We start from the raw sequence: 12,518 nt of genomic DNA, 5'->3' as shown, positions 1-12,518 counted from the left end.
TGTATTGCAATATTCTCTATGTGTCAACTAGATGTTATGTCCAACCTTTAAGATTGCGCAAAGCAGTCAAAGTCAAGTGTAGTAACTTTTAGTCATACATATGTACGTTACCTTTAGCTTCATTTTCACTGTCAAGGACTATTTGAAATGACTCAGGAGCTAGTGCAAGACCTGCGTTCACCAGAAGGGACCTCTTTTTCCTCGCATTATCCTTCTGCTTTCCCCATTTAGCCTACAAAAAGAACTAATTGTTATAAGGTTCATTTTTATTATATTCCTATTTATGTATCTATACTAAACATAACAGATTGCAGATGATAGAACTTGGTACTACCAAAAAAATACCTATGGGAATTGTGTATCTTCACATATCTTACACATCATTCTGCAGTATTATTGTTGTTGAAAGTGACTGTAGAACTTTGGTTGATCTTGACACACATACAGTGACTGTAGAACTCTGGTTGATCTTGACACACATACATCAAAGATAACTGAATACAAAGTACTGTTCATGCTCCTTATGGATCTTTACAGTATATTCCTCAGCGTATAACCTGTCGTTATGTTACATTTTCTTAAATAAAGCATAGTATTTATTTAGAAAGCAACAATAACATATCTGTTGTGCAATAACTAGGAATTGCTACAAAATACAAAAAATTCCTAGTCCACTCAGAATTAGCCAAAGTCGGAGGAGGTGTAAGTGCTTTTTAAAAAATAACATTTAAACAGAGAAAGCTTGCATTAAAACTTGACAAAAAAAATCTTCACTTTTCTTTGTCTTAACAATAGACCTATCAACTCACCAGCAGCTTTCCAGTACTGATTTTAGGTTCAGTGAACACATCTTAATTTCTGTGAATATCCCAGAATGGTGTAGAGCTGAAATTTCTTTCATGCAATTAACAATCAGTTACCAATATGATTTTTTTTTTCAGGTGCTGAGGCACGACAACAGAATGAAGTGCAGCAACTCTCCACAAGACTACACTGTGACTTTAGATTGTACTAGTTATCGTCATTTGTGTGACGTAATACTGATTTATCTCAAAGCCAACTAGGATGTTTATTTGGCCACTGCTCCCCTTATTAATTAAAACACTGTTCCATGCAATGAAATCTTAATTATTGACAACTGTGGAGGAACTTAAAATAAACCTGAGGAGGGCCTTCTCTGCTGTGAGGGTGGCAGAGCAGTGGCACAGGCTGCCCAGAGAGGTGGGGGAGTCTCCCACTCTGTAGACATTCCAAACCCACCTGGACGCCATCCTGTGCAACTGCTGTAGGTGACCCTGCTCTCTCTCCAGAGGTCCCTTCCAACCCCTGCCAGTCTGCAATTCTGTGATTCCCCACCCCCCAAGAAATAAGCTTTGAACATAACTGGAAAAAGACCTCTATCGCAATCTTCAGAGTGTGAAGCAGCACGACCCCCCCAGAGAGAATTCAGAGGAATTCTTCAAGGACACCAACCAATGCCAATGTGCTGAAAGCAAGCCGATGCTGGCGCTACTAATATCCAGTTCTACGTAACAGCTGGCTTTCCTCTGCCAGAATTTAATAAGCAAACCTACTTCAGCTACTGACTTTATTCTTCATGATTACCTGCTCAATCATCATCACTGCCCGATCCTCTAGACGCTCAGGTGACTTATACAGCATAGTGCGCAAATGAAGACGGTTAAAAGTCAATCTTAGATGTTCTTGATACTGCTCAGTGTTGTTTAGATATATAGCTTTTTGCAAATGTTCCACAGCAGCCTCTATTCTATCCCCATCTTCTTCAATACGAGCTATTTCCATGTGAACTTGGCAACGCAACAAAATCAACATGCTAAGGAATACAAATTTAAATGTACAGCGTTAAAATGAGGCAAACTAAAATTCTTAGACCTAAAAATTACCCAGAAGGGAACCTCAATAATTAAATGTGACTTCAGTATGAAAATAGGTATTCCTTTGTTAACTTACTTGTCTCTTTCGTTTTCATTGTCATGTCTTTTTAATGAAATTACTTAGAAAATTTAACTGCATTTTACTGCCATTAACCCTGCACGAGAAAACCAAGCCATGAGGAAGCAACACATCTTGCAGACTAACTGATCTTTGTGTATTAGCAGAACTCTTCTTCAGTACCACACTGAAGTTACCACTTAGGTATGCAAATCAAGCGAACAGATTTTCAGAAGTATTTATTAACTCCTAGAGAGAGCATGATGTACTGGATAATGGCCACTTTTGATACAATTTCACTCTCTGTTCATAACATTTAAGTAGAACTTAATACTTCTAAAAACCTAGCCCCGATTGTACGAGCTCACCACTTGCAATGACTTGGCTCACCACAGGTGTACACACTCACAGCTGGCAGTGTCTTTGCCCAGATGCTGCTGAAAGCACTCTACGAGGTCAGCATGTTCTCAGTGAAGACTGCATGCTCTCCAGACTCAGGTACACCGGGCTCCCTCCCCATCACCTGCCCCAGGAAGCTGTTCATGACAGCTGTGAGCTCTACATGCTACTTTAGATTATTTCCAGTAAGAAAAAAAAACAAACAAAAAAAAATGAAAGCAATGCTATGAAAAATAGAAGAGAAGGAAGGGTTTCAAGGCTATGAAACATCATGCCAAAGAACTTATTAGAGCTAACCTGACTGACCAAGTATCACTCTTTTACTGCTGACCAAAGTAGTGACAATTAATGCTACAATCAAAACAGAAATGAAGACAGGCAAATTAATAGGGACAAGTGACTTCATTCAATCTCTAGTAACAGTACCACCTCAGAGCTGCAGTTGAGTCTACTGGTTGTTAGGAATATACAGATAACAAAAGCCAAAACCCTAAACCCCAAAAAAACTAACCTGCAAGCTTTTAGAGAAAAACAGCCATTACTGATATTTAGTACAAATATCAAAGTCACATACGATGATATTGCAGTCTTTATATGGCAAGCATAAGAAATGCTTGAATAACAGTATAGTAATACCATATAGTCTTTTTATACATGTGTATATCTGCTTCTCAGGCTTCTGCTTCCTCTTTATGCAAATAAAAATTACGTTTTAGAAACACTGAAAATATATTCTTCCCCTTCCTCTGCAATACTTTTATCAGAAACCATCTAGTGTTCTGCTCAAATGACAGATTATGTTGATTTTAAGTAGCTCTACTACAAGTTATGATCTCTGTTCTTAGTAGTCAGCCTATGTATGGGTCCAAACTTAACTAAGTGCCACATACTGAGGTTTACTTGTTCCACTCAAATTAATGAAAAAGGTGAAGCTATTTAGGTGCCTAAAGTTAAGTACAGCGTAACAGCAAACAGAATACATCTAGAAAAACTACACATTTTCTTATTACAGTAGGTGTTTCAATTAAAAAGAAGTATCACCAAAGATACAAAAACAGTATCTTGCAAGAAGTGTCTTATTTGATATGTAACACAGAAGCCATGATGTTTTTTAAAAGTAATTTTTTAACTGTATGTTTTTAACAAACAAAAGGGATGTTAATACAAGAACCTACACCACATTCCAACACATTTACTCATATTGCTGCTTTGGAATTTTCTCACCTAATTTTCATTAACTATAGTATTTTTCAGTTACTAACAAATTTCAATATTTGCTATAGGCCATTAAACAGTGTTGAGATTTTGCCCGAAAGGGACTTATATTTAAATGATTAACGAGGAAATATAGGCAATATGCAGACGTCAATTTATTATAAGCTAGTGGAAAATCTTCAAAGACACTCAACATCATAGAGACTGAGCTTTCAAATGAGTCTGATGCACAGTCATCAGACTTCCCAAAGTAACAAATAAAAAAGTACACAGCATAGAACATTACCTATCAATCTCTTCAAGGACATCAGCAACCGCTATCAACGACTTTCGCACATGTTGATGTAAATTGTGTTGTAGTAGTGGTAAGCACAGATTCCACTGGGTTGTACAAACAACCTGAATTACATCAGGATCTCCCAACTGAACTGCATGTTTTAAGGTAAACTCAAGATTTTTTATCAATTCCAGCTGAGCCTACACAAATGAAAAATTAATTTGCATATATTGCATTTAATGAATACAACTTCTTACATGTTCCTCCAAATTTTAACCTTAGGGCTGTTTCCAACAGAACGCAGTCCCTCAGCCAGCAGACTTCGGAAACTTTTTTTTTAAATAATTTTTTAAAAAATAATAATTTTTTTTTTTTCATAGGCATTGATAACTAAGGAATATTTCTTTTAGGTACTCCCTGTCGCTACTACATATTTCAGACAGAGGTCTGTCAGGTATGCCCCTTTCTTACAATAAACTGAAATTGATAATTGTGAAATATTTGTGAATTCAGAAGGCTTAGCTTCTTCTTTTCTTTTTTTTTTTTCTATTAAGCTACAAATGCAGTGTAGGAGAGCAAAACCAGAAATATTACGATTGGGATTTGCCATACTGTCAATTAAACTTGGTTCCTATTAAATTTAAAAGCAAGCCCTTACCTGCAGTAACAAGACACTCACTATTATTTTCTTTATAGAGGTTATGCCATAAAAAAAAGGAAAAAACATCAAACAAAAAAACTCTCCAACTGCATACACTGTGGTAGGAATATTTAGAAATACCTAAGTATCTAAATAGCCTATTTTTTATTTAAGTAGTATTATTAGTGTTTCATATTACGAGGAATTAATGAAATTATTTTTTTCAAAAGGTGAATGGAATTTCTGAACCCCAAAGTGAGACTAGTCATAGATAGGAGTAAGTTTATGCATTAACACTATCGATTTCCATGAAGCACATTCATACTTCCCATTTTAGGAACTTTAGGTGCCTCTAATAGCTGTTCTAAATTGTTCATTGTAGTCACCTACCTAATCCCATCAACAATATCGACAACTGAGGCTTCTACTTTTGATGGTCTGCTTATAACTGAGTCAACTGACTACAGAAATCTAACAAAATCCTCCCCAGTGTCACAATTTACCAGGAATAATCTGCATTTCTCTGACATAAAAATTTGTATGGGATTGCCCATAACGTGCAATAATAGCAGAGCTGGACTCCATGATCCTTATGCGCCCCTTCCAACTCGAGGTATCCTATGAAAACACCTCACATAAATGTAAAATATGAAAACAAGAGAGTGTTGCCTTCGCGTGCCTCAGTGCTACCATTTTTACTTTTGGAGAGTAATATATTATAGACCTTTATAGTCAGAAGACTTCAGAGAAGAATATACAACTGGTGATTATTTTTCCCCTGTTTTCTTGTTGGCAGCTCAGTAAGAAAGAATATAAAGTTTAAAAGACTTTCTGATTAGTATAATGTAATTCAGATGCACAAGTCCAATGCAATTTTCCACATCTAACAAATTAAAACTTCTACTTTTCTTTCAAAGTTAAAGAACTTACCTCAACGACTCCTTTGGTGTAAGTCCCAATTTTAGTGCTAATTTTTTTTATTTCATATTCACATTCCAGGCATTCTATTTCAATAAGTTTCCCTTGCTCCTATGAAGTATCAATATACAAAATGCTAATTTTAATAATTAAAAAGGAACACAATGAAGATTAAACCCATGCAATTACACTAATACAGCACTGTACTTTCCTACTGAAAATGCCACTATACTAGCTAAGTAACTGAAACAAAAAGGGAGTGGAGTTTGTTGTTTGAACAGCAATCACTTCTTACTAAGCCAAAGCTGACAAATAACTACCAGGATTTTTAAAGTTGTTCACTGACAGACTTTGCAATAAGAAAACCAGTGGACACTAGATTTTTCCTATACTGTAATTTGATTTCAGTTCTAGTAGACTCTTGCTCACTAATGTTATTAAAAAGGTAAATGCTTGGAACAAATGAGAGCTAGTCAAGACAGAAAGGTTTCATCTTGATGGATAGTGCAACTTCTAAGTGAAAAAAAGAGGTTAGATTTTTAACACCTCAGGAAAGATCTGGCTCTTAAATCACAAATTATATGTATGGATCATCTAAGATACTTTGTATTTGGTTTCATATGGCGCAGTAGGTAAAGCCAGACAGCATCTCCATTCATCATGCATTATGAATTATCATTAAATCACTCAGCATGACCTTTGTTAATTGAACATCCCCATGACTGGAAAACAGATGAGATCTTGGGAAAGGTAGATGAATGTAGAACTGCCATTATCATGTAATGACAAACACACAAAGAGACGGAATCCGTGTTATGGCTGAGAAATCTGTCAGTATTTGGCAAAACCCAGAGAACTGGAACTAGATACAGATTCCTCTCACTCTATCATGAAAAGGTCAGTGTCAAAACGATGCTAGGCAATCTGAAGATGGTCACTTAAACACTCGCTAACTCTGAGGAGAAGGGAAGGTTGAAACAGACACAAGGCTCTCTACTGCTGCCGCAGAAGGGATACTTGCTATTACTGCCTATTCAAATACTCAAACTAAATCCCTGTGAATCTTTGATCTGGGGGATTTAACCACATCTTCCAGTGGAATGCTATGGAATTGTGTATGATTTTAGACTTGCGGGAAATTTTCAGAAAAAATGGGCCTGAGGCAGACATCTGGAATAAAAAAAAATTCAGTGGGATAAGCAAAACCTACATTACAAGTAACTCAAAGTAGGATCATTATAACAGAAACTTGGAAATACGTGTTGAAATTTGTTTGGCAGTATTTACCACTTTTATTTCCTTACCACACATTTCAGATAACTAAAAACTTACTCATGGGGCTCACAACACAACCAGGCACTTTTTCATACATTTTTGTATCTGAAAAACATATTGATTTTCTGACTACAATGATGAACAGTTCTGTTTCTCAACAGATATACTTGTTTTGGCTAGGATAGAGTTGGTTTTCTTCACAATGGCCTGTAAGGGGCTGTGTTCTGGATTTGTGCTGAACATGGGGATGTGTTAGTCACTGCTGAGCAGCACCCACACAGCGCCCAGGGCTGTCCTGCTCCTCACCCCACCCTGCCAGCGAGGGCTGGGGGGCACAAGGAGCTGGGAGGGGGCACAGCAGGGACAGGGAACCCCGAGTGACCACAGTGACGTTCCAGACCATGGGACATCATGCTCAGCAATAAAACTGGGGGGAGGCTGGCAGCGGGGATACTGGTCCGGGACTGGCTGGGCATCAGTCGGCTGGTGGTGAGCAATTGTTTTCATTTGCATGGCTTATCTTTTCTTGGGTATTATTCTTCTCTCTTATTTTTTTCTCCTCTTTTCCTTACATTTATTATTATTGTTTATTTTTAATTACTAAAATGTTTTTCTCTCAACCCATGAGTTTTCTCACTTCTACCCTCCCGATTCTCTGGCGCATCCTACCGGAGGGGGACTGAGCGAGCAGCTGTGTGGTGCTTAGCTGCCGGCGGGGCTTAAACCACCACAACAGGGAAGGAACAGAAAAAACAAATCTCAGAGACAGCTGGACATAAGAATCAAAAAAGGCTTACACGTTGAAACACCAGTTATTAGGCAGACCACACAAAATTTTAATCTAAGAATACCCCTACAGTAACATTATAATAAAAATACTACAGAAGAGTAAAAATTATTGAATATTAGTAAATAACAAATAAAATAATAGTTTGCTGGAAAATGAGCCGTTCCCACTAAAGGAAATGGGGAAATGTATAGGAACAAACATTATCAGAGAAGATCCACACAGACAAAAGGATTAGGGAGTGCGGTTTGTGGCACAATGTCTCTCAATTTCTCACTCCAATGAGAGAACTATACTGCTTGAGTCCTACTTTCCAGAAACGGTAACAACTTTGCTTGGGGTTTGTTTTGGCATGCTTTTCTGAACTCCTCCTTCCATCAGTCCCCTAATCATGCTCCAGACAAATGCTCTGTTTTCTCCTCATCAAAATTAGGATTCATACACTGTTCTGCAAGGTTGATATTGTACTCATAAAGACTAAAGTGAATGTGTGTAACGTTAACTGCTTGTAGGGCTTACATCTTGGTGACCAATTACAACCTCAATGGGTAAATGGTTAAATCTTTAAAACCTGCAGGCAGCATTTAACTTCCAATCAAACTGTTCCACAGGTAATATTTAAAAAACATGGGCAAAAATTTACAGTTAACATTTATTTGCCAAAACTAACTGCACTGCTAATTACCCTATTCTACCTATACCCTACCATCTGACCTTACATCTTCTCTCTAGTTTAGCAATAAATCACTTATCCAAGTAATTACTTATATTAATGATATATGAACAACACAGAGATGGATAGAAGATCCCAGAACCATCAGTATTATTTTTAAAGTATAATTACAATGAGGGGAGGAGGGGTGTTAAAAAAACAACAAATAATTGGAATTAATATCAACACTTACAGTAATCCCAGCTCTCTTCAAATCAAGTATACAATCGTATGCAAGCTTAATGCAGTCTACTTTCAAAGAAAAACGAGCTAATTCCAGAATCAAAGGAATCCTTCAAAAATAGAAAAACATCACTTCAGAAAATCTGATATTGCTCTTTTATGGAATTAGAGAAACACTATATGAAAGTAACTTTCTGCAATATATCTGAAAACCTTGAAGTCATCTGAATATTAGAGGACGCGATTATACCTGTAATGCTCAGTTAACAAGGAAAAAGGAAAAAGATCAAAGTTGGCTACATGAAAAATACAAAAAGTTCATCTGTTTATGGAAAAGAATTAGTATACTTCTATTGTAGTCTTGCACAAATTGCTCCTGAAGAACATAAAAAATACAGAATGAAATGTACACAGCACAAAGATGGTGAAACAGCAAATGAAGATTGCAGGTCAATTGTATTCTGTCAATACAATGCAGTCAACTGGCACACAAAACAGTCAAATCCATCGGTCAATTATTTAGGAAATAAGAAAGCACACAGTAGGAGACTGTGTTCTAAATGTCTGGATCTCTGTAAATAACTGAATGAGCATAGTGTACTGTCTGGGATAGAAGTACTGAAATACCTGAATGTCGTCAAAGAAGATTGACCTTAACAAGTAAAAATATAGTATTACCTCTACATGTAACAGCCGCGATCGTACTGGAATAGAGGGTTCAGTTTAGTTCGCATTTCAAAATTACGCTGAAGAATTGGAAAGGCCCCAAGGAAAGCTAAAAATAAACTGAAGTCTGAAAAGCACTTGTTAATTCTACAACCTTTTAAAAACCTCTTTTGGTCAACAAGAAAGGGTTATGGAAAGATTTAGTCACGGTATACAAACAGCTATATGGAAGAAGATACTTAACCTCGGGTTCTTTAGTAAAGCCTAGTAGGACATTTGTCTTTTTTAAGATGACTTAAGTGTTAATGCAACACAAACTATTATAATCAAGTATGAGTTTATCCTCTTTGAGGTCAACAGGAACTTTGATAGACTTCATTGGAAGCAGGATCAGCTTCAGCATCAACTCTCACGGGAGTAGGACAAGCAAAACTCACTTGATACTGAGAACAGATGCTGGAGGTACATCATATTGTTTCAAAAGTACATACACAGAATTCAGATTTGCGGTGGCATCACTTGGAAATTCATTTGTGTCCCACTGCCTGCAACACATTAGGAATTGATCATAATTTTTCACAAAAAATATTATTGTATTACAAATCTGAAATAACTCTCCTAACTTTAGAATGGATGGCTCTTAGTCCAATGTATCAGTGGGATACTTGGATTTTGAAATATCATAGAAAAAAAAAAAATCTAAAAAAGTCACCAAAACCTATTTCAGTAGGCCAAGTAAGTTACTCAGAGATGTCCAGATACAAAGCACAAAGAACATTCCAGCACAAGAATTAATATTTCAAACAGTAGATTTTATTCCAGAAGCAAGGAAAAACAGTGTGCAAAACTTTCCTATAATGACAACAGAAATTAATTCACTGTTACTAAGAAAAGAAGTAATACTTTTGAAATGGGGAAGTGCTGACGCATTGGAAAAAAAAATAAATCAGATTTTGTTTTGTAGTCTAATTTTCAAAATGGTTTTATGCCTTTAAAATTTAAAAAGTTTAAACAGTATTATGTTTCCCATCCTTGCGATTCATGCATTATATTTTAGGTGTGATTTCCCCGCTTCGTCTTTACTTTCTTATATATGACTTGTGTACCAAACCGCAATCTGTTAGATACAAAAATGTCTTTCAATCTCATAAATTCTTTCACCTGAGAAGATCTGTACTACACACTATTCCCTACATTCCCAAAGAACTATCTCACTTTTTAGCTGAGGCTGTTCTCTAGACAGGCCTCAGACAGTTAATACCCAAACGGTCAGTAGAGTTTTCCTTTTGAGAAACCAATCTTTGCAGTAGATTTTTCTACTGGCATATGGGATAGCAGAACCCGATCCTCCCTCTGTAATATCAAGCACCAAAGTAGAACCAGAAGGATACATTTTAATACTTACAATTTTAATATCTGCATTTTATAAATAACTGAAAAATGGATGGAATTTTCTATTTCCTTCTCCACCTGGGAAATATCCATTAGTTTGTGATATACCTATAAAATAAAAATTTCATTAATAATTGACTAAATAAGCAAACAAAGGACAGACACTCAACAGGGTGAAAATACAGCAGGTATGCTGACTGTAGATTTTTTCATGGACTTTAAGGGCAGTGAGGCTACTATGATAATCTATGTTTTTTCTGCATAGATAACTCAAAGTTCACGCAGTAGAGCTATACTAATCTTCACATAGTGAGGATCAGAAGTATTAGCAGAAATCTAAACGTGGAACTAACATCCAAGTCAGAATTCTCATTAATGCATTTTTAATAACACCTTTTTGTAGCATTCATTTTGAAATCGCCTCACCCAGCTACAAGAAATGAGCTCTATTCAAATTTATTTGTAACTATAAATTATATATAACCAAAAACACCCATGAAGAAATGACAATAAACTGTATTTATTTCAATTTAACTGTAGCGTTACACATTAAACGTGTGACATCATTTCTTCTGACTCTCTCACACTGATAGCCCATGGCAATCAATACTCATTACTTAAGCTGTCCTGGAACAGTAAGTTTTTCAGGACTTAAGTATGCTGTCACTAAAGCTCTCAGCAGTGGGGATCATACTTCTGTAGCCCTGCTGAGACACGTAGCCCAAGTACAATTTTAGAACTACTTTATTCTTCTGTTTAAGGCCACTGTCAAACAGCTTTGGTCAATACTGCCTCTAAAAAAACCAAAAGTCATTTTGACCTTGCCTAAATGCTATTGCTCTGTTAATATTGCACCTCTGAAAGTTTGTATATTGGTTCTCTTAATTCCAATGTTAGAGAACTTTATATTATAAAAATACGCTCTTGAAATGCAGTGATTGGAAGTGGACAGAAATAGACAGTGTTGCAGAATGCAAGAAAATATGACGGCATGCAACTTCCAAGTTTCATTTGCCTATTTCTGCTTTTGCCACATTCATCTTCACCCTCTCATTTCCCAAATTAAGGGCATGCAAGAAATGTGAACTGTTGTCATATGCTCCGATTCCCAGAACTATTTATAGGATTCAAGTTGAGTCATTTAAGTATTTATCAGCATGAGAAGAGTCAACAGATGCTAAAAATGCCCTCAGTGGCATAAGGCAGGTTAAGTTGCACCCACTAGGTATTCTGTGTTGATAGTAATTATTCCCAGACAGAAGTTTTAGGGTTAGCAACAGTTATCTTGATGATACAATTTTGTATTAAAATAACATGGAGCAGGAGGGAGGTCTTTAGCTTATACTATCAAAAATATACAAATTGTAAAAATCTCTGCGCATCTACTCCATCTTTTGGTAGATCACAAAATTTAAATTAAGGAAACAACATATCTAAAAATCATAACTATGATCTTATGAAATGTACAGAAAGCTCCTGTCTCATGGGAGTTTAAAATATTTTATAGTATTACCATTAGAGAAAATATTTGAGTGTATTTGTCTGGAACATTTTCCTTAATAAAGCTTGCTGCAGTAGAAGAAAACTCTTTTGCTTCTTTCAGTTTTGAAGCATCAAGGAAGCACTCAAGTAAATTTCTGCAGATCAAATAAATATTTGTATTAAATATTTATTAATGCTTTCTGAAATAATTCTTGCTTACATTTTTTCAAGAGATTCTTTATATTCAAGGTACCACTCCTAAATGCAGTACAAGTTATCAGTGCTATAAAGGATTGACTCAACACAAAAGAGACCTCTAACTTCTATGTCCTTCTTTCTTCCAGAGATATACAGCTGTTAATATACATTTATTGCAGATCACAAAAATAAAAGGAGATTTTTGTGAAAACTTTTCTCAACAGGACACCTGGAATTAAAATTATTAATTATTTAAAGTTGCATGAGACAAACATTTCTGTGAGATGTATTCTAAGATTGGAGGACAGGGGGCAATGGCAACATGTTCCTGCCCGACGCAGCAGGCGCTGTTGGCACATCTGCCCAACAACTCCCACACCTTCCCAAGTCCCACTGCACAACAGATACACTGTCCTGCGGG

General features: G+C 36.2%; 1 protein-coding gene across 1 annotated transcript in view; it reads right to left on the bottom strand.

Annotated features, from left to right (window-relative positions):
• CFAP46 (cilia and flagella associated protein 46) overlaps window positions 1-12,518 on the bottom strand; it is a 106,770-nt gene that overhangs the window by 78,914 nt on the left and 15,338 nt on the right. Inside the window, exons 6-13 of the mRNA XM_009892735.1 lie at window positions 11,931-12,054; window positions 10,431-10,525; window positions 9,463-9,570; window positions 8,370-8,469; window positions 5,415-5,513; window positions 3,854-4,044; window positions 1,606-1,834; window positions 112-232 (exon numbers count right to left, since the gene is read on the bottom strand). Of these exons, the coding sequence (XP_009891037.1) occupies window positions 112-232; window positions 1,606-1,834; window positions 3,854-4,044; window positions 5,415-5,513; window positions 8,370-8,469; window positions 9,463-9,570; window positions 10,431-10,525; window positions 11,931-12,054 (1,067 nt within the window). The remainder of the gene's footprint in view (window positions 1-111; window positions 233-1,605; window positions 1,835-3,853; window positions 4,045-5,414; window positions 5,514-8,369; window positions 8,470-9,462; window positions 9,571-10,430; window positions 10,526-11,930; window positions 12,055-12,518) is intronic.

The sequence above is a fragment of the Charadrius vociferus genome, unplaced genomic scaffold, assembly GCF_000708025.1.
Source record: "Charadrius vociferus isolate BGI_N301 unplaced genomic scaffold, ASM70802v2 scaffold38, whole genome shotgun sequence".
NCBI classification, from domain to species: Eukaryota; Metazoa; Chordata; class Aves; order Charadriiformes; family Charadriidae; genus Charadrius; species Charadrius vociferus.
The sequence above is the reverse complement of the archived record's forward strand: the minus strand, read 5'-3'. Positions and strand labels throughout refer to the sequence as shown.